Raw genomic sequence first — 22,459 nt, forward strand, 5'->3', positions numbered from 1 at the left:
ATCCTAGGTTGCAGTGCAAAACCTCAATTATTTCTATCTAAGACTCGGCTTAGTCAAAAAGTCAATCACCACATGAAGAAAAGTAAATGTGAATTCCTTTCTTTAATTATGCAAATCATTTCAGTTATGTCAGTTGTTTGTTCGATTCGTAGATCTCAAAGTTTTGGCGAAAATAAGGCAGCATACTTGGGTTTCAAAAGACTTTGGAAAGCATTAAGAACTGAGGCAATTTTAATTCTTCTCTAATATGCTGGTATCCGTATTAAAGCCGACTCCAAAGAGTTAAGAGGATTACCTGTTTCGTTGATAACCAGACGAATTCCAACAATAATTAATAATTGGAGAATCATTTATGCCTCAAAATACCTGTATTATACGAATAGTTTCGATAGATATACATATGTGTATTTCCTTTTTATAAACCACAGATTTGTCTCTCCCCAGATCTTTTGCCGACAACAGTTAGCGCCACTGCTGAGACCCGAGAGTTCCTGCAGAAGGTCATCGATGTGCTATTGGACTTTGTGAAGGCGACCAATGATCGCAATGAGAAAATCTTGGAATTCCATCATCCAGAGGAAATGAAACGATACTAAACTTGGACATACCCGATCGAGCTGTGACCTTACAGCAGCTCATTGAAGATTGTGCCACAACACTGAAATATCAAGTGAAGACTGGTAAGTAAGCGAAGAAGATAAAGTATCTCGGTGCGAATTAAAGTGAATACAAATACTGAATATTGATAGCTCTACTCATGTCTCAATGCACGCATTCGCGCTCTCACGTCCACTGCTGATTGTGCCAAAATATTTATTTGTTTGTATATTTTCTTTGGAGTTAATTGAATTTTGAAAACCAACAACGACAGAGAAGTGAGCCGAAATTGAATTCATTAAAAAGTTTTACATACAAAAACAATAACAAACACACATGCAGGAAGTCAACGCCAACACCGACACATCCGCAACAAGGCAGGCGAATCCGGTTCGGTGGTGTGGCATGTGGCGTTGCGTTTAAGTGTCCCCCGCGGCATATACTTACTTGCAACTATGTGGCGTGCCACGTCTTCGTAGTGCCATAAATACGCTTATTATCGCTACTTCAAACACAATTGTGGTCACGTGGCCAATTCGATTAGGAAGCGCTCAAAGGGGCGGGCCACGAGCGCTCGCGCACAATGGAATCAGTGTGGCATTCATGACGCAAGCAAAAGTGCCGAGTTTCCTCGTTGCCACACGACTTTTGGCTTTCAATCCTTTGGCGGTAAGAGATTTTGATTGATTTGGCACTTATGCCAACCACAATATTTGTCAGCAAAGCAAGCAACCTCGTACCCTTTATGGCTGTGAGAAAAAGAGTTTCTGCAGATGAAAGGTGTAAATTTTAAGAGTCTGGATTCAATGGGCCATAAAATGGCATCAGCCGCGCGTTGATCTGATTATCTGTCCATTGTTCGTTCGTGCTCGTGCCGCGCCACAAACTACCCTAATGCGACCGCAGCGCAACCAGTCACGTCTCGAGTGACACAATACGCACTCGCCGAAGAAGAGACACCATGCTGTGCTGGGCGTTTGGGAGCATCAAAACATATGCTAATGCAAATTGTCAGTGGCGGGTAATTATTATTCAAATATTATGTCAAGACAAATTTCGCTGGGAAGGAGCGATTGGCTCGTGAGTTTCAGTGAAGAGTACACTAAGCTTCTTGTCGCCCGCCTGTTCAAACATACCTCTGGCAGATAAGCACTGCCATTGTTTGTCCAACAAATTCAATTATGCAAAGTAGCAGCGTTTGACTTTTAATAAGCTTGTGAATCAACAAATATGTATGTTTGAAATGTATTTGATATAAACTTTATCAATTATGTGAGAAAGCGCTGCGAAGCACTGCGACTTTTCGTCCTTGTCACTTTATCGACACTTTATATTTTTAATCCTTTACCTTTTAGGCTGCTCTACCAAAGTTTTTCAAGATTAAATTTTTTCCGCACATTTGGTGATTTTAGATTATATTAGCTGATTTTCACGCCATATATAGACCTACAGTCCTTTGTAATGCTAGATGGAGTTTCATCATTAATACGAGCTGTAGTCAACGGCATGCTGGACGTCAACGCTTTTTGCGAAGTTTAATATAGAATTTTCATCCAATTCTAAGATTTCATCTAGTCTCTTGAACTGTGAAGCTTCTATATACATATCTAAGTAGTGTTCTATAAAGGACCGGACATATGCAAAGGAGGTATCGCAGCAACTTCCCTGCACTTTCCACATACTATATGTCATCGTTATTATGGGCATTACGGGCTTTACGGCTCGCACGTGATCCACTAAGTTGTGATCGACTAGGCAAACAACAGTTGCAATCTTTTCAAACCGGTCTTACGTGTTTCCGCTACCTAGCACATGATCTTGGCGATATTGCATGTCCCCGAGGCATTCTATCTCATCCTGGCTTTTCAGCAATTTCAATGTGTATCGTTTTTAGCGACTTGCATATTTCCTGAACTGTTTTGTTTAAATGAATAGCACTTTTGGCAATCTCATCAGCTATTTCGTTTTTCGGTACACTTTTGTGGCCTGGAACTCAGCCGCAATCAACTTTTCGGCATCCACTATATATTCTGGCTTCCTGCTTCTTAAGTCATTCTCTGATGCAATGCGATGTGAGATTATTGCTTTAATTACCGCTTGTTTATCGAAATATTGATATTCTTTATGTTGCTTTCTTCGTTGTTATCTATCTTAGTTGCTTTCCTGATCGCAAAAATGTCTGCCTGAAAAATACTGCAGTATTTCGGCAGCTTGAAGGATCGCCGCAGATCCCGGCATCCCCTCTAACAGCCAGTTTTTATCCGTATGTAGATTACGAAAAATTAAATAGTATTTTTTCTTTAATTTGCTCTATCTGCAATGTCACAAGTAGGGAAAGGCCTAGAGAATTTCACAGGATCGCTCGATTGATGGTCAACATAATCGGACTCCTGAGCGTACTATTCGCAAAACCATCATCCAGCTTGAGATCCAGCATTCATTATTGCATAATATTCAACCGAATAAACCACGTCCGGCACGCAGTGAAGAAAATATAGCACCCGAATTTGAGAGTGCACACGAAAACCGTGAAGGGTCGATTCGGCGAGGTGCGTAGCAACTCGAACTGACGTATGGAACGACTTGGTGCATTTTACGTCGAGATCTAAATTGAAAGCTCACAAAATACAACTTGACCATCCCAAGCGATATTGCTTCTCTCTATGGTGTCTTAAGAAGTTCCAAGAAGTACCAACGTTTTCGAGCCAAATTTTATTCAGCGACGAGGCCTGTTTCTGGCTCACTGGTTATGTAAACAAGCAAAATTTACGCATTTGGGACGAAGAGCAGCCTAAAGAGATTCAAGAGCTGCCATTTCATTCGGGATACCAACGGTTTGGTCTGGTTTGTGGGCCGGTTCATATTTCTTCAAAAATTATTCCGGTGAGAACGATACCGTCAATGACGACCGTTATCGCGCCATGATAAGTTGATTTTGGGACATAAAGTGGACGTGCTGTAATAAATTTTAGTTAACTAAAAAACGCAGAAGATTGAACTTCAATAACAAATACTTACTCCACAAAGGCTTAAAAATAATTAGGGATTTCCGTTTCTCGTTAAACTCCTGTTAAAGTGAGACACAACTAAGCGCATGAAACGGTAATCCAGCATTGACTTGTCTATTTTCAATGACTTTCGCATTTAACTTTAATGTGAATGCCATCAAATCTCACCTTACCACTCACACGGCCAGTTCGGCTCGGTCGCAAAAATGCTTTTGCTATTATTTCGTAACTGCGATAAAAATCCCATTTATGATCCATAATCCCACGTAATCCCCCGCACTCCATATTGGCAACATAATATGCTACTGCCAACCCCAAGCAGCCTACGAAATCCACAGAAATATATGTTTATAGACATAGCAAGGATATACTCAACCCGCATGGCATACATACAAACACATAAGCGATGTTCATTCATAGTTGGCAGCCAGCAGGCGCTACTGTCTGTTTGACAATGCGTTGGAGTACGACTTCAATATCTCTCTACAATAAATATGTATATATGTATATGTGTATGTGTGCGCGGAGAGCTTTAATCAAAATCCGTTGTTATTTTCTGACTCGCTGCACGCTGATCCTTTGATGCGAATGAATGGCTCAATGCACGAATGAATGACTGGCCGCGAGTGCGGAGGGTGGCAACAACAACAGTAACAACAACACTGGTTGGGCGAAAGTTTAGGCCAACTGTGACACACTGCCGGCAACACCGCGTGCAAATTGAAATGTTTGCCTTCGTTAAATCATACCTGATCCCTTCAAGACAAATGATTCACTCCATGCGGAAATGCCGTTTGGTGGCCTCAGCTGGTCCACACACATCTACGAATGAATACATAGACGTATGTGTGTGCAGTTTGACATGAATGACGCCTGCGAGGCTTGAGGCAATGGGTTTTTAATCACACGACTTATGGCACCCGGCATTGAGCAGCCAACGACTTAAGACGAAGGGTTCGCGCAACAAAACTGCAACCCCTTGTGGAGCGAATTCACACTTGGCACATCGTTGTTGGGCAAGTCGAGTTCGTGCGCTTTGTTTACTATTTCTTGTTTGTATTTTTATTTACTTTTGGATTTGTTTCGTATTTGTTTGCGATTTTCATTGTGGACTCTGTTTGGGGATTTCGCCAGCGTCCCATTTGGCTGTTGTGTTGCTGTAATTCGCAATTAGCCGCAATAAATGAGCAATTTATGAACCCACTCGCAGCAGTCGAAGAGCCGCGCAGCTCGTGTGTCATTTATTAGAATTAGAGCACTACCAAAACCACATAGAATATTCGTATGTGTGTTTATATTTAAATGGAGGACTCTCACTGTTACTTTCGCCAACAGCCAACAAACAGTTGCGACCTTATTCATATTTTCAATGGACTTTTATTTTCGCTGCGAAAAAAATTTATCGATTTGTTAACGGAAACGCCAGATGTGCCGGAGTCTGCCGCCTATTCGCTCAAACTGTGTTCGCTCACGCTCGAACTGACCTTTGCAGCGGCGACCTCGGCCTCGAATACAACCGTATTGAACTGCGCTCAGGCGTGCTTCCCGACGTGCCACAAAAGCCTGGAATTCTACATAGATACACACATAAACACTTGCAAACAATAAAAAATATTAATATTTATTTTTGTTTCCTCACTGTCTGGACGTGCCATTGTCTTAGCTGCGCAATGAGCGCATTACTTTCGCTTCTTGATTGCATTCAACATTCAACATAGCATAGATTGGTAGCGAAAATTGCTCTTTTCTTTTTGATCGAAGTGGGTCTTTTGATTCTGGCGTGAGTATTCTGTGACATAGCTGCCAAGCACATCTGTTGCTAGCTTAAGGCTCATCGTCTGTCGTCTGCCGCCTGTCTCGTGTCGTTCAATCTGCTGCTCCAAATAATTACGTTGAGTGACGTTGTGATAGACAAGCGCGAATAATCGCAAAAGCTCCGCGTTGCCTCTTTAAGTTGAAGCTTCCTATTGAAATAAACCTTTAAATACAGTACGGCCAAGGATATCTGCTCTTAAGGCTTACATCGCAAGAGAATATTAGTTAGGAGCTCGAAAATATAGCCTGGGATCAAATATGATCTAACCATTAGAGTCGATTTCAGTCGATGGCGTTTCATTTTTCCACATAGATAGGTATAAATATTATCTCATTTTAGTTGGACATAATTGGTTAGCGATATTCCATATTCGTTACTATGGAGGATCGAGCCTCTGCACGGCGAATGTCTCATTCAGGGTCAAACCCGAAGAAAAAGGTGGCAACAGGTCGAAGCTTAATTCGACTATGGTGACTACGGAGGGTCAAGTGCGGTGATCTCGAATCGGACAAATAATTCTGCGTATTATAATTTTGTGACTTTTTTTCTATTCCACACCTACTATACATCACACTTTCTAAGTCTAAAAACAGCGGAACATCACTTTTCCACAATCCAAACCTTCTTCGTGACAGGTTTGCCGGTAAAGTCCACTTTTTCCACTTTTCTCTAGTCTCTGGTATACCTAGGGATCTCGACAGTCACGAATGAATGCAAAAACTTCTTCGGATTGCGGCTTCATGTAGTAAAACTTAGTTGTGAAGTGATCTGGCGGTTATGCTCATTATCGCGCCGACAAATTTCGATGCCTAGCAGCTTCCATCTTTGCTGCGGTATTTCACAGATCGGAAGTGCTATGCTAATTTCCGTTTACCCCACACACACACACATATTATCAAACACAACTCAACTCTGATCTAACATTTTTTTCCCTCCACAACTCGCCACTTTTATTTTAATATAATTTTAATTTCTTTTGTTTCTCTCTATTTCACAGGGCATCCACACTTCTTCAATCAGCTGTCATGCGGACTGGACATCGTCTCGATGGCTGGCGAGTGGTTGACTGCAACTGCCAATACCAACATGTTCACATATGAGATTGCGCCCGTCTTCATTTTAATGGAGAATGTGGTACTCTCGAAGATGCGTCAAATTATTGGCTGGGAAGGTGGTGACTCCATACTGGCACCAGGCGGTTCGATTTCCAATTTGTATGCATTCCTTGCGGCACGTCACAAAATGTTCCCCAATTACAAGGAACATGGTGCTGCCGGTCTGCCCGGCCAACTGGTGATGTTCACCTCTGATCAATGTCACTATTCGGTGAAGTCCTGCGCTGCTGTTTGTGGTCTGGGCACAGATCATTGTGTTATGGTGCCATCTGATGAGCATGGTAAAATGATTATTTCGGAGTTGGAGCGTTTGATATTGGAACGAAAGGCCAAGGGTCACATTCCATTCTTCGTCAATGCGACCGCTGGTACTACGGTGTTGGGTGCCTTCGACAACATCAATCAGATAGCGGATATTTGCCAGAAGTACAAGTGTTGGTTGCACATAGATGTAAGTGACTGATGACTTGCAAAAAAACTTAAGAAAATTCATAAAAAATTATTATAAATTGTATTTACTTTTGTGTTTTTTCCTTTTACTTGTCGTTTTTAGGCTGCTTGGGGTGGCGGCCTGCTTTTGTCGCGGAAATATCGTCATCCCCGTCTCTCGGGAATTGAGCGGTGAGTTTTCTGAACAATTAATTGGTATAAGTATTACATGGGGTAAAGTACGAATCTCGAACAGCCATATTACTGTAACTTCGACGATTTACTTCTGTTTGGAACACCAGGTTTTATTTGAAATTTAACACTAGTCTTCCAGATGAACAATGCATTCACTTTGATTGACCCTGTTGCACATCTTTCGTTCATTGCTATTTCATTCAGAGAGTTTTTGACTTCGTTGCCTTAAGAGATGTTCATACTACGGTTCTTTTAAACACAAGTAAGCAATTCGGGAGCAAACCGTGTCGGACAAAATGTCGTAAAAAATCTGGAAATATTGCGTTCAAGCCTTTTGATGCTGCGGCCATTTCTCAGATGGTCCATCGTTGAGTCCACTTTTCGATGGTAATTAGCGACTGACACGTGTGATATTTTGTTCCAAGGTGTGAATCGAAGCAGGAGTGTCCGCAAAGGCTTAAGACTTTACATATCCCCACAGATATAGGTCTAACGGTGTAATATCACACGATCTTGGTGACCAATCGACCAGCCCAAAATGTGAAATTATCTGCTCACCGATAACACTTCTCAATTAATACATTAATTGATGCGATGTGTGGGAAGTGGCGCCGTCTTGTTGAAACCAAATGTCGCCGAGCTCACGAACTTCCATTTCAGTCATCAAATAGTCGGTTATCATGGAACGATAACAATCATCATTAACGGTTACGTTCTCACCGGCATGATTTTTGAAAAAATAAAGACCGATGGTTCCACCATCCCACAAAGCATACCAAACCGTTGTGTTTTCTGAAAAAATGGCACCTATTGAAATTCTTCAGGTTGATCTTCGTCCCAATTCTGCAATTTTGCTTATTTACATACCCATTGAGCCAGAAATGGGGCTCATCGCTGAATAAAATTTGCCTCGAAAACGTCGGGTCTCCTGGGAATTTTTCAAAAGCCCATAGAGAGTCGCTTGGGAAGCTCGAGTTGCAAAAGCTTTATTTTGTACGCTTTAAATTTAAGATCTCGACGTAAAAAGTCCCTAGTCGTTTAATACGTTAGTCCGAGTTTCTGCAAATGGTGCCGAATCGAGTCTCCACGGTCTGGGTCTCAAGATGGGTGATGGTCTCGCGAATACAAGGTGGGTGTCAAAGTAAACAGGACTTAAAAAAAAAACAGAACAAATGGTTTTTCTGCAAAATCAATTTATTTTATTCGAAATAGTGTCCTTCTGCTTCAATACAGCTTTTTGCATGGTCCAAAAGCATGTCGAACGAGTGTGTTAGCTCGTTGGCCGGCATGTCCGCCAATATGCCGGTGCAAGCCTATTGAATGGCCTCTACGTCTGCATAACGCTTTCCTTTCATGAGAAAATGAATTTTTCTAAAAAGGAAGAAGTTGCACGCTGAATACGAGGAGTGGTTAATGGTTAAAATAATTTTTGGTCAAATAATCGGTCACAAGCGTCGAATCGAATGTTGGATTCTGAGTTATTTTTGGTCGTCAGTCAATTTGTGCGGAACAAACCGTGCACACACCTTTTGTAAGCCCAAATGTTCGGTCAAAATGCGATAAATCGATGTTTTGGTGGTGTTCAATTTCATTTCCATGAATGTCAATGATGATTTTGGCTGATTTTTGATGAATTCTCGCGCAGTGTCGATGGAGTTTCCGGTGATCACAGATTTTGATTGGCCCACATGTTGATCGTCATTTATGTATGTCCTCACGACCACTTTGAAAACGTTGAAACCACTCGTGCACTCTGCTACGTGATAGGCGATCATCACCATAAACTTGATTCATCAATTGAAACGTTTCGGTAAAAGTTTTACCAATTTTAAAACAAAATTTAATGTTGGCTCTTTGTTTGAAGCTCACTTTCGCACCGATAACACAAACATACTGTCACTTAAAACGCAAAAACTTCACTTCCAATAGATTGACATTTCATCTACATGTCTACAGACATTCTCACTGGGCAATCGATAAAGATAGCAGATTCTAACGCACCAGTCGACATATAGATGGCATCACCAGGGGGTGCTAGATTCAAAAAGTCCGGTTTACTTTGGAGAGCACCTTGTAGTAGCTCAGTAGGCCGATTATGTTGAGGATATCGCTATGTTCATAACACTTCGGTTCCAACGATCTAACTTCTTTATTCTTATAACAGATATGCGATCTAACAATCGTTAATGATAATAACAGTTCGATGTAATTACAAAAAGTAATGATAGGGAATACTTTTTTCTAAAATAATCTCGGTATAAAAAAAATTTAATAAAGATAATACAGGTTAGATGGTTAATAGAAAGGGCAATTCATTCAGGACCATTTGATCCCTTGTTGTATGCTGGTTCTGAAGTTGAAAAATTATGACGAAACTTCCTGTATCACTGAATGATTAAACCTGGCTTGGTAACGATTCATGCCAGTAGTGTCAGCCAAAAAATTTTCACGAATCAAATCCATTCACGAATCAAATCCATCGATTACATAGCTGACAATAGCTCCAAGCAAAAAATTCTTGTACTATTTTCGAGTACATTTCTTATAATTATTAATCTCAGATGAGCAAGTACGAAATTTATTAAACAATTTTGAAATCAATATTAGCTTTGAATTAAATGTGCGGTTTAAAAAAATCTTTCTTCCTCATCTATTTGGATTTTAAAGCTTCAACTTTTCATTAAAAGCAGTCGGTGCTGCCTTTCACTGCCATCGAACGGCCATTAATCAAATGTCATACGCTCGGCTTAGCTTCAAATAGAAAGTTGGAAGCTTGCTGCTTGTCATGGTACCCTCCTTTAATGGCACAATTCATTGGTATTATTTTCGAAGCATCAATTAAAACAAGGCTGCAACAATAGGAGGCACACGCGCACACACCCATACATGGCAACAAGAAGGACTAAGAAGTTGCATAACCGCAACTTAACATAATTGAATGCTGCAAGTGGAAGAAGTCCCATAAATGCCGACAGATTAGTGGTTACTCTCGATAAATTGCTCTCTGGTGCAAAGTGCGTGCGAGTGTGTGTGTGTAAGCGCTTTATACAAATCCTTGAAAAAAATTAAAAGCATAGCATTAGGCGCACAACGGGCGTTGATGGATATGGTAATCAATTTGAGAATGCTTAGGCCATTTAAAGATTAGCATGGCCGCAGCGCCACCACAAGCTGCCAGACTCTAATGCGCACAACAACAGCAACAGAGGGAGTGAGTGATAGAAATGGTGTTGTTTTACTCAAGTTACATCCAAGTTTGGAGTAGCAGCTTCTTTACCGGAGTGAGCTTAGCTTAAGCTGACAAGGCTTCGATTTTACTGGCAGCGGGTGTGAGAGGAAATGCATTACATCCATGAAAATAGTGGAGTGATTGGTCCACCGTTTGTTTTTATTGCATTCCACTGCAGAAGATTACGGCATTCCATGGCGCAGTTATGCCAGCTTTGCGTCGCTGCAGCGCCGAGTGCAAAGCAAATTAAATTTTTAAACGAAAATTCCTCAGACCTCTTTCAAATCTTTCGGCTTGCAGCACAAAGCAGGAAAAACCCCTCATGAAGTGATTTCTGTAAGAGTGTACATGAGTCGGAGTATGTGTGTTTGTGTAGCTGGCAAAGTGTTGCCCTTACTTTACATAAGTCCACACACACCCCAGCCAACCCAGCCACGTCAGCCATCAATTACATTTCAACAATGTGTTCTTCTCGCTCATGCCACGAGCCGTCTTTCTTCGCTGCTCAATTTTGAACGTTTTGCACTTGGCTTTCCCTTCCAGTACTCTTCCATTGACTGCGGGTGGCTGTTGAAAATCCATTTTCGTATTTTTTTAGTCTCGTACCCTCGCAATGCTGGACGACCCGCATTCTGCTTCAACATCTTCTTTCTTGTTGTGCATTTTACCGTTAAGAATGTCAATAAACATCAACTTGAAACAAAAGGATTACAACAACTGAACAAATCACTCATCTACCCTGCAATTTGTCCGTGTTGTTATTGCTTTCTGTGCAATGCAAGCGTCAACAACAGCTGGTGCACCTGGCAAATTGTGCAATCTGAAAGTTAGAGAGTTCTCAGCCCAGCATATGACATAACATTTGCATTAAAGGATTAGTGATTGGAGTGTTTAAGTGGATGCTGAGATTGCAGGAATGTGCATACTTACTTAACTTGAAATGAACATTGGTCTTCCCACTTTATTAAGTGATATCTTACGAGATGTGGAGGCAAATTAATAGAAAAGATGGAGAGTATAGACATATTCTGTTTCTGTGTTCCTACACAACGGTTTGCATCCAAGGGAACAAGTTTAGCTAGTTCTTTCTAGTCACGTTGTTTGACATAATTTTGAGAGTCTGTCCACTAGTTTAGACCCCGAAAAGTTCTCACCTTCCTCGTTTCACCCATTTCATTTTCAGGTACCCGGTAGCATCGATATCTGATTTGTATGTCACAATTTTGACCTTCGTGAATACATAGCTATCTCTCCACCACCTTTTTCCAGCGGTTCTATGGATTCCTTCGTCAACAACGGCATGATCGAAATCGTCGTCCTTTTCGTCTCCACACCAGATTCAGTTGTGAGGTTTTCAAAAGCCTTTCCGAATATTCACCCTCCGTTGGCAAATTTTAAAGGCGGGCTCTAATGAGCTGAATTATCGGGTCCGACTGTGATAGTGTAGCCCGAGACCAAGCCTTTACTCTTGGCCTGTATAAAATCTATTTTCTTGCATTTACCAGCCTAGCTGCGGGATATACCCCCCTTCGCTTTGGATATAACGGTTATGTAAAGCTGAACTGATCTCTCGGGGTTATATACCATCTTCTTGACCTTGCCCTAGTACCAGCGATAGATGTATGAGCTGTATTTGTGCCTCTAGCGGTTCAAATTTAAAATTGCGCAAAACTGCGTTCGCACAACCAATGAAATCCTGGAACTGTTTTGAAAGTTTTTTTGATTGGCTATAGCAATTGTACCCTTCTGTGCAGGAGAGCAGCATTACGATTTTGCTGTACCTTGTGTAGCTGGATCATAGACCTTAATTGGACATTTTTTTGAAGATGTACTACCGGAAACCTGGCTCTTGACGTCTCATTCCCTTCCTGCTTTGTAGCCAAACTCTGTTTACTCGCTATGTTTCAGGCTGTTGTGATGTAGCTGCTTTTCTGGAGTTAGGCTTAGCTACAACTCGAGTGCTAGTACTAGCCTTTACACCTAGATCACGATTCCCTCCTGTCTTTGCTTTCTTTTCAGAACAACTAGTTCGTTCTGATTTTTTTGCAGGATAGCCGGATTTTTCTGAGTTTTTACTTTATTACATTTCATTCTTCTTTTGTATTTTTAAACTTTAATCAGCACTCATACAAATTCATTAGGAATTCAAAAATAGTTTGAGAAGTCTGAGATCGTCAATTTATAGGATAGTGAAGAAAATCTAGTCTATATCTTAAAAAGTAAAGCCAAAAAGCACACATCTATTATAAAATCATATTCACAATATCTTTCAGTAGCAAGAAAAAGCCTATCTTCAAACTTTGAAATGAATTCTTTAGTTCTGACCTTGATAGATTTGCTCACAGTTTAATTGATTAGTTACTGCAATATTTTTATAACGATCTTATGATATTTATTTTACTATTTTTTCTGTTATAATAAACTTATAAAATCAGGGAAATATTTCTTGAACATTCCTTATCAAGATCATTGGTTGTAAAAAGTCTGAAAACCTTAAAAACTCCTTTTTTTAGTACCAATCTAACATTTTATATTCTTCGATACTCATAGGATTCTTTCGTGCGGCGGTTAACATTGATATTAGGATGCATCTCATCCATATTCTGTGATGTATAAAGTGTATATTTTCATAACAGGGCTAAATAGTTTCCTTATCAAATGCTCCTAAGTTCTTTATGAGGCTTCTTTCTTTCTAACCCAACAGCCAAACAAGTTAATACTTCCTGTTTTTGCATAACTCTTTTATGCTTTCTGCTAAGTGAGGCTTCCGAAACATCTTTTGAATTAACTTCGTTTCCATTTGGTTTCTTCAAAACTGGAAAGAGGTCTACTACTTTCACTTTACAGGGAGCCAAAAAAATTAAAAATTCGGGTATGAAGGCAGTGTTCTACGGATCATTCTGAACATCTTTGCCTTAGAAACTAAGAATCTAATAGCGATTTCGAATCACCAATTTTTAAGACGAAGTTTTTTAGGGATTATGAAATTTTGCTGGTCAGTTTTTGAGGTATCTCAATGAAAGTTAATACGTAGGTGCATTTTTATATTCTATTAATCGTTATTATAATCAATCGAGATCGGACACTATAATATATTTACCATACAACCGATTAGTCATATTTTTTAAGCCTCGCCATAAAAATCGCTGACTCAAAATCGCTTTTAGACCAATAGTCCCTTAGACAAAGTTTTTCGTTGCATATGCGATTTTATGGAAAAAAAGTTGAACCACTCTAATGTTAATTTGAATTCACTTTTATAAAAGTTCCAAAATTGTATTATTTGAAAAAAGAACCTTCGCTAAGGGACGGGAGAGGATATATTACTTAAAAGAGTAACATTTTCTGAGCATATAATCCGAAAGAAGAAAAGTTAATAGGATGATGGTTTCGCTTTTTCTGATGTATTCACTTCAAGTGTCTAAGAGAGTTTGTAATGAAACGAAATGATAGCAATTATTATGCCGAACTCCTCATCGACAAGATTAGATGATGAGAGGATACATTACATTGGTCATTGATAAGCATTTTGTAATAAAATCCTTTCCTCTCCCGAGAGTTTCTTATTAAGTATCAGTTAAAATTAAGCCTTTCCAATTCAATATTTCTGTTTAAAAGATATTCAGCCATCAATGAAGGTTATGATGACCACTACCTATTGAAAGAAACGTAGCCATCGGTAGCTTGCTATAAGAAAAGTGAAGTGAAGTCCTCAAAGTGCAAAATAATGTCTTATTATAATCTTTTTGCGAAATGTGTTCGATTCTGAGACCGAAATTTATTGAATCTTCATAGAAAGACGATTAATCTTTCTTAAACCACCGAAAGTATCAGTATTTGACAAGTGTTAATAAAAAAAGTAAATGATACTCGTATCGCTACGAAATGATATGCTGCACACAAATCACTATCAATTCCGGCGGGAAAAACCGAAGTGCCACACACAAAACCGTTTATTGATGAACCTGATGAAGAGCACTCATATGCCACTTACAAGCCACTGCCAACGAACGCCTTCTCAAGAACACAACAAATAAACGCACTTATTCCGGCCATACATATACTCTACGACAAACGCACACATACATATTATATATATATGTGTGTAACGAGGTTTATGTCGAGTATAAACGCTGCAATTGAAATCTGGCAAATGTCATTCGAGTGTTTACGTTCTACTGAACAAATAAGATAACATCACGGCCTTGCGCCGCAGACTGCGTGCCGCCAACAACCGACCCATGCCGCCGAGGCACAACCACAGCCAAGTAAAGTGTAAACCTTATTGCGAAAGTCGCGTCGAAATTGCTGGCAGCATCTGTGTGGCAAACCGTAAATAGCTCCCAGAGGGATGTTTAGCAGGCGCGCTCATAGTCAACGCGACATTGCAGCCTGCCTCATCCGCACCCCTGTCGAGCAGCTACCAACTTTTTTCGTGCCCCCCTTGACGTGTTGTTTGAATTGAATTAAATGTTGCGGCCGTTCAACGAGTCTCACAGAAAGCTATATTGTATATACATACATATATATGAGGATATATGAGGGTTGCTCTCATCCCTCGCGGTTTGTTCTAGTCTTCCCTGAAGTCAGTGGACTCGCGTTAATTGCTTGTAATTTGTTGCTGAATGCCATTTAATTGTGGCAAACAAAATTTATTAATTTCATTTACTTAATAATTAATTATGAGTTCACAGTTGCGGCCAATTATGCAATAATTTATTTCGATTTTTCTCTTTTTTTTTTTGATTATGCTATATAAATTATGCGCACTTTAGAGCCGACTCGGTCACCTGGAATCCACATAAATTGATGGGCGCTTTGTTGCAGTGCTCCACCATACATTTCAAGGAGGATGTAAGTAGATTTCTTATATAAATATGAATATATACAGACATACACTTTTATACAAAATACACTGCATGCAATGCAAATGTACTGTACACAAGACAAAAAGTCAAGTCAACTAGGAAAACAAAAACATTTCAAAACAACTTTTTTTATTACTAGTTTGTAAGCAATCGGTATACATACATAGGTGTATGGATTAAGCTAGGTAGTCGTTAAGAAGAAAATTTATAAGCAATGCGGAGAACTACGCAATCTTTATCACAGAGATTGTTTGGAGATTATCTCTTTCAAGTGTTTGCCACGGCTACGTCTCAGATGGTCCATCTGTTGAGTCCAATTTTTGATGACTCGTTCGAGCATTTTGACTGGTAACTGGCGAATGACACGCGTGATGTTTTGCTCCAAGGTCTGAATCGAAGCGGGATTGTCCGCATAGACTTTAGACTTTACATATCCTCACAGTAAAAAATGTAACGTTGCGATATCACACGATCTTGATGCCCAATCGACCGACCCAAATCGTGAAATTATCTGCTCACCGCAGTGTTCTCTCAATAAATCCATCGATCGATGCGATGTGTGGGAAGTGGCGCCGTCTTGTTAAAACCAAATGTCGCCGAGATCACGAGCTTCAATTTTAAGCAACAAATAGTTGGTTATCATGTCGCGATAACGGTTACCATTGACGGTTACGTTCTCACCCACATCATTATGAATAAATATGGACCAATGATTCCACCAGCTCTCAAACCACACCAAACCGTTGTTTTTTTCTGAATGGAATGACAGTTTTTGAATCTCTTCAGGTTCCCTTCGTCCCGAAATCGGCAATTTTGCTTGTTTACATACCCATTGAACTAAAAATGGACCTCATCGCTGAACAAAATTTGGGTCGAGAACGTCGGATCTTCTTGGAATTTGTCGATGTCGCTTGGGAAGGTCGAGCGACTTCAGTTCTTGAACGGCGCCGATTCGTCTACACTCTCAGCTACATTTGCTATATTTTCTGCACTTCGTGCTGGACGTGGTCTATTCTTTCGAACATTATACAATAACTTGAAAGCTTGACACGACTCACGCGTGATCTAAAAAAAAAAATACTGTTGGAAAAAGTACCTATACTTGGATCACCCGTTACTTTTATTTTCTTGCAAAAAACTGGGACATGAAATTTTACAATAGACTTACTGGCTTAGACATATTCTATAAATACGAATGATTCTTCTTATATATAGTATATCGAAATTAAGTTATTTATTACTATAACCTAGGGATATCCTTCGAGTTCCAAAACCAGTCTGATCTGTTTATCGCTGATGTCGTTAATTAATGAAGTATTGCAAGCAAGTTAGAGAAAATTTGATGAATTATTCAGGAATTGATGTTAGCACTGAACTATATCAAATTCTCAACTTAGTCGAAAGGATCTCCTATAAATGGTATCTACTAATATATGTAACTCGAAACAAGTGCGCTAACCGATTAATCAAGAAAGGCATCAGGTAGTTAAAGGCACTTTGTAAGTTTTAGAAGAGATTGGTTCAGATAATATGATTTTAGAACATAGTACTTGATAAACGAGGAATGCACCGCGATCTTAGGTCTATTATGCCCGAGGATGATAGTAGTTAAGGATGCTTACGAAAATAAGCGCTATGTATACTATATAGGAGTATGGAATTTTGGAACAAGAAGAGTTTTTCTTCATAGTATGTGTGTTCTTCTTCTTAAATACTCAACCTGTTAACTTATTGTTCATTCCACTTCAACTCTCTCTTTAATTCTCAACATGATTTGTACTTTTCGTGTACAATATACATATGTACATTATACATACACACATATGTTGTTGGAATTTCAATAATGCACCAGTCTGTCTAATTCAAATTGTATTCGTCGTGCGTGCACCCAAATGAAATACCAACAAAATCACCCCCGAAAGCCATTAGTAGCAAATTTTTGTAACAGTACAATAAGCAAAACGAGCAACAGCAGCTACACTACAGCAACAAAAGTCAGTCGAGCAATATGCTCGCTTTGGTCACAGTTGTTTTTGAAAGTTATTGCCGGTTTCGGCGAAGTCAAACTGTCAGTTTTGGAATTTTAATTAAATTTTCAACTTGACTTATTGGCAAAATGTGCTTTTGGCATGCTGACGCTGTGCAGTTATTGTTGCTTATATACTTACACATATACATATATATAGGTATAAGTGACTGTTGTATATACATACAAAATACAAACAGTTTAATTGCAAAATAATTTCTTAAAAATAAAAAAAAATACTTCTTCTTCTCAAAAAAATAATTATTCTCTGCTAAATTTGCTTCTTCGCTCCTTTCCGGCTTTAAGTTTACTTCAAAAATTCTACTTCACTTCAATCCTACACTTTGTCCACTTTCCCTAATCCCCAAAGTAAATAGTCTGACAAGCTTGAAAGGAATTACAATTACAACTACAAATAACGATTCAACATGAAAAGCGCATTAAATGCGTGAGAACCAAATCTGCTGCCAAGATTACAACAAAACACATATTGGCAACTCAACCTACACACACACACTAACATTAAATATGTGCACAGCCATTACACGCTCTAGCACGCTTCACTCTCTAGTCATAACACTTCACTCTCCAGCCATCACACTTCACATGTCACTCTTGCACTAATCCGCTGCGTTTTCTTTTACTCACCCGCAGGGTCTATTGATTAGCTGTAATCAAATGTCAGCCGAATATCTATTCATGACGGACAAACAGTACGACATCAGCTATGACACCGGCGACAAGGTCATTCAGTGCGGCCGACACAACGACATCTTCAAATTGTGGCTGCAGTGGCGTTCCAAGGGCAATGAGGGTTTCGAACGTCAACAGGATCGTTTAATGCAGCTCGCTGAATACCAAGTCAAGCGTATTAGAGAGCAATCAGACCGCTTCCATCTGATACTCGAACCCGAGTTGGTCAATGTTTCCTTCTGGTATATACCAAAACGTTTAAGGGGTGTGCCACATGATAAGAGGAAGGAAGCTGAATTGGCCAAGGTAAGTAATAGGTTTTTATTAATCTACCTAAAACAACAGGAAAAGCACTAAACAGAATTGCAAAATTATACTGTAAATTGAGGATGATACAGAAAATTTTACTGTACGTTTTCAGAATTCTCTAGGGCTGAATTCAATTCGCTAGATTATTTATTGCCTTCGTATACAAGTTTTTTTAGCGGAGTTCACGAAAGTGAGGAGAGTTCTCTAAGCATCATTTACTTAGAAATGGCCAGAAACGATTATTTTACATATGACTCAAGCAGCTCATGACTTCCGGTGTTACACCAAGTATCCTCTGAGTAGCCAAACAACATCCAATTGAAAGAGAAATATCCCTGGGTTCTGCGCTGGGTTTGGGACCCGCCACGTAAAAAACATTCCCCATTAAAAGTCGGCTATAACCGTGTAAACGGTGTCTACGTCAAAAAATAAGAATCTGCGAAGCTATCATATAGGAAAACCTCTAACAAGAACATTTTCTAACATCGCCTTCTATATGTAAAGTGATATTTTTGCCAAATGTATACCAGGATATATTATATTATGAAATTTACTTTGGATTAGATTATTTATGGTCTTTTATGGGACCAAAATTCCCGATAAGCCTAATGCAAATCATAATGATCCTTTTCCAGACTTCCTTAAAATAAGGTAATGGATGCTTCATCTGAATGTATCTCCAGTTATCAAAGGAAACGAGCTCAAATTTCTTTGTCGAGAAAGCTGAGCTTCGTAAAGTCTTCTTTCATATTGTTCTTTCCTTCCAAAATCACACTCTCTCTCACGATTTTTCATCCATGTAGAAGAGGGCAATTCCTTTTTCGGTAGAGGAATTGCAGGCTATAGGCTTAAACCTTTAAAGAAACTGGTTTATTGATACTCTTCGGATATAACAATTACCTGGGCATATACTTTTATAATTGTTTCCAAGTTTTCTGCTAGCAATGAATTATCCTGCACTTCGAATTCCACAAGTCAGATTCATTTAAAGTCATACTTTAACTTTGAGAGCCTAGCGGCGTTTCGTAAGATAGAGAAAGAAATCTAAAATCTATGGTATCGCTATCGGTATACCACTGTTAGTTTCAATCTTGTAGAAGACAAATTTATCTTTATGCCTCGAGCCCTCCTACAGTATTTTCTAGAATGAGACTTAGATTTATGCAGAGGGATAGAGCAGCAAACTCTAAAATCCCTTTCGGCAAACTAAAGTTTCTTTAAAACTCGTTGAAGTCGAATGTTTCCTTATAACTCGAACCCTCAAGCCCCTCTGAAATGAGATTTACATAAAAATAAAAGAAAAGGGCTTCTAACTCTGGGATCTTTTTTGACAGATCACAGACACTTTTCACAGATGTCAAATTAATCATTATGCTTCCAATACTCGAGCTCTTCGAGAGTCTTTTCTGGTATAAGTATTAACGTGAAGTGTGATCCGCCTTGTTTTTGCGTTTAAACGACTTAACTAATATGCTTCGCATGCTATGGGAGAACCCTTGGAAACTTCATAACGCCCCGAGCTCTCTATTCTCATGAAATAAGAAATAATTAAAGCGAAACAGATATTCTCAAATCAAAAGGCTTTCTGTATTTTCTCGCATTTGTTTTTGTTTCGAAAGTTTTGGTTGGAGACGAATATCAGAGCTTTCAACGGTCACCATGTCGTATGAGTACTATTTTGAGCACGTGCAAATTTAAAACTGAATTTTACTATATATATGTACATATGTACAAATGTATATTATAAATTAGTGATGTTGTATCTTTCTAATTCCACAGATCTGCCCCATCATCAAGGGTCGCATGATGCAGAAAGGTTCACTGATGGTCGGCTACCAGCCAGACGACCGGCGACCAAATTTCTTCCGCTCGATCATCTCGTCGGCCGCTGTGACCGAACAGGATGTCGACTTTATGCTAGACGAAATACATCGATTGGGTGACGATTTGTAAACGAACGATGGAACTGAAAACGCTGAGTTAACTTGAATAACGGACTGTGCAATTACAGTTACATATGTACAGTTAAGTAGGCCAATGGCGCAACTTGCAGTTCTAAAGACACTCAGGGCTGTAGGCAGTGCACACTAGGCGGCGACATAGTTCAATTAACGAAAATTAGAAAGAAATACAAAAAAAATAAAAAAAAAACAAAAACAAAAACCATAACTGATTATAAAATAAAAACAAGAAAATGCCAAAAAAAAGTAAAAAAAATATTATTTAGCCAAATCTATATCGACCAAGAACTATCTTTAAGGTAAAAGCATATCAAAGCAAAAACAAAAACAAATAATGTTGTTCGCGCCTGCGCAGCGCATGCATACTCAAGTTATACATTTATTGTATGTATGTATGTGTAATTCATGCATTCATGCTTCATGCACGTATGTATACTTATATACATACATACATACATGCACACATATTTACATTTAATGCGCGCTGTAAGCATTGTTAAGTATTAATCAGATCATTTTAATTAACTGTTTTCAATTGTTGTTGTTATTGTACGCCTGAGACTTTAATCACTGTTTCGTTTGTGTGCTAAACACATACATACTTTACACATAATACATATTTATATATATATATAAGTACATATATCTAATGTTATACATTACTAATTGCTATATACATATTTACAACAACAAAAACTAAACAAATATGTATGTATGCTGAATATTAGCCAAAAGGGCTAAAACGAAGCTAAAATTTGTGGAGTGAAGCTGAATCCCCGACCTCGTTGTCAATTACATCTAGTCTAACGGTATATATAACTTACAGTGTATGCGCTTACACATGCGCAGATGCAAGTACATACATGTAATAAATATATATGTACATATTTAGGTATATATTTGTATGCATTCACTTGCATTTACCTGTGTGAGTGCTGCAAGTGAAATAAACCGTAGCAAAGTAGCAAATTATTTAATTTAATTAAATTAACAAAGCTGTTTGTATGTAATTATATTTCATTAATGTAAAGGTGTGTGTATTTTGAAATTATTAAATATATATATGTACAAAAATACATACACTTATATATAAACATATTTGAGATAAAATATTTAAAAAAATATGCCGAAATGACACACTGTGCATTGCTAGAAGTTAAAGCAAAGTTGAGATAACTTATTGAAAACGCTTGGGACTGTTAAAAACATGAATAAAACTTATATACATACATACATCAATATAAATATGTATGGAAAATGTTAATTATAATATTTAAATGAAGCAAACTAAATGTGTATTTATTTAGAGCACCATAACCACCAACACGTACCAGAAATGCAGCATCATCGCCCACCACCAGCAACACACACGAAACCGCGCCTGCAGTTAGGGAGCTGGAGCTTGGAGCTATCTAGCGCTAATGCAGCTCCAGCTGAAAATGCAACTACAAAATATATAAATTAATAGAGAAATACATACGCATATGATACATATACATATTTATTTTTGTTGAGCTAATATTAGAGATTCCTTCGTAAAACACATTTCGTCCATTAAACCAAAAAAAAAAAAAAAAAAAATAAGCAAACAAATTTAAGAGTAAAAATATTATTTTTTATTAAAAAAATAAGCAATAAATTTAATTTAAAAAATATTATTTTTTTTTTTTTAATTTATAATTATTAAATATACTATTTTTTAATTAAAAAATACCCGAAAAAAATTAAAAAAATATTTTTATTATTTTATTTTATAAAAAAATTAAAAAAATATTTTTATTTTTTTTTTTAATTATTTGAAATTATTACCTTAAATTTTTATATATAAGGAAACTTACTAACACAAAAAAATTTAATTAAAAAAAATTTAATCAAAAATGTACTTATGTACATAGTATATGAAACAATTTTTTCAAGCATGTATATTTTATGTTTATTTACAATTCTTATTTCGTTTTTATATTTATTTATATAATTTTTATTGTTAATATAAATTAATTATGTTTACTATTTTATATTTATTTATATATGTCAACTTACTAACACAAACTTAATTAAAAATAATTAAGCAAAAAATTTACATTTAAAAATATTTTTTGATAAATTTTTTTATTTTTATGTATTTATTTTTATATTTATTTAAAATTACTATTTTATATTTATGTATGTATAGTAAGTTTTTAAGAAAAAACATTAACAAATAAAAATCTTTA

The 22,459-nt window shown here is 38.0% G+C and overlaps 1 protein-coding gene across 1 annotated transcript in view; it reads left to right on the top strand.

The window, feature by feature from the left end:
* Nucleotides 1-20,448, top strand: part of LOC126763397 (glutamate decarboxylase) — a 44,917-nt gene extending 24,469 nt beyond the window's left edge. The window contains 7 exon segments of the mRNA XM_050480865.1: nt 445-588; nt 591-680; nt 6,419-6,987; nt 7,090-7,157; nt 15,165-15,243; nt 17,938-18,282; nt 20,065-20,448. Coding sequence (XP_050336822.1) covers nt 445-588; nt 591-680; nt 6,419-6,987; nt 7,090-7,157; nt 15,165-15,243; nt 17,938-18,282; nt 20,065-20,238 — 1,469 coding nt within the window. The 3' untranslated portion in view covers nt 20,239-20,448.
* Nucleotides 20,449-22,459: the final 2,011 nt, after the last annotated feature.

This window comes from Bactrocera neohumeralis, chromosome 6, assembly GCF_024586455.1.
Source record: "Bactrocera neohumeralis isolate Rockhampton chromosome 6, APGP_CSIRO_Bneo_wtdbg2-racon-allhic-juicebox.fasta_v2, whole genome shotgun sequence".
NCBI classification, from domain to species: domain Eukaryota; kingdom Metazoa; phylum Arthropoda; class Insecta; order Diptera; family Tephritidae; genus Bactrocera; species Bactrocera neohumeralis.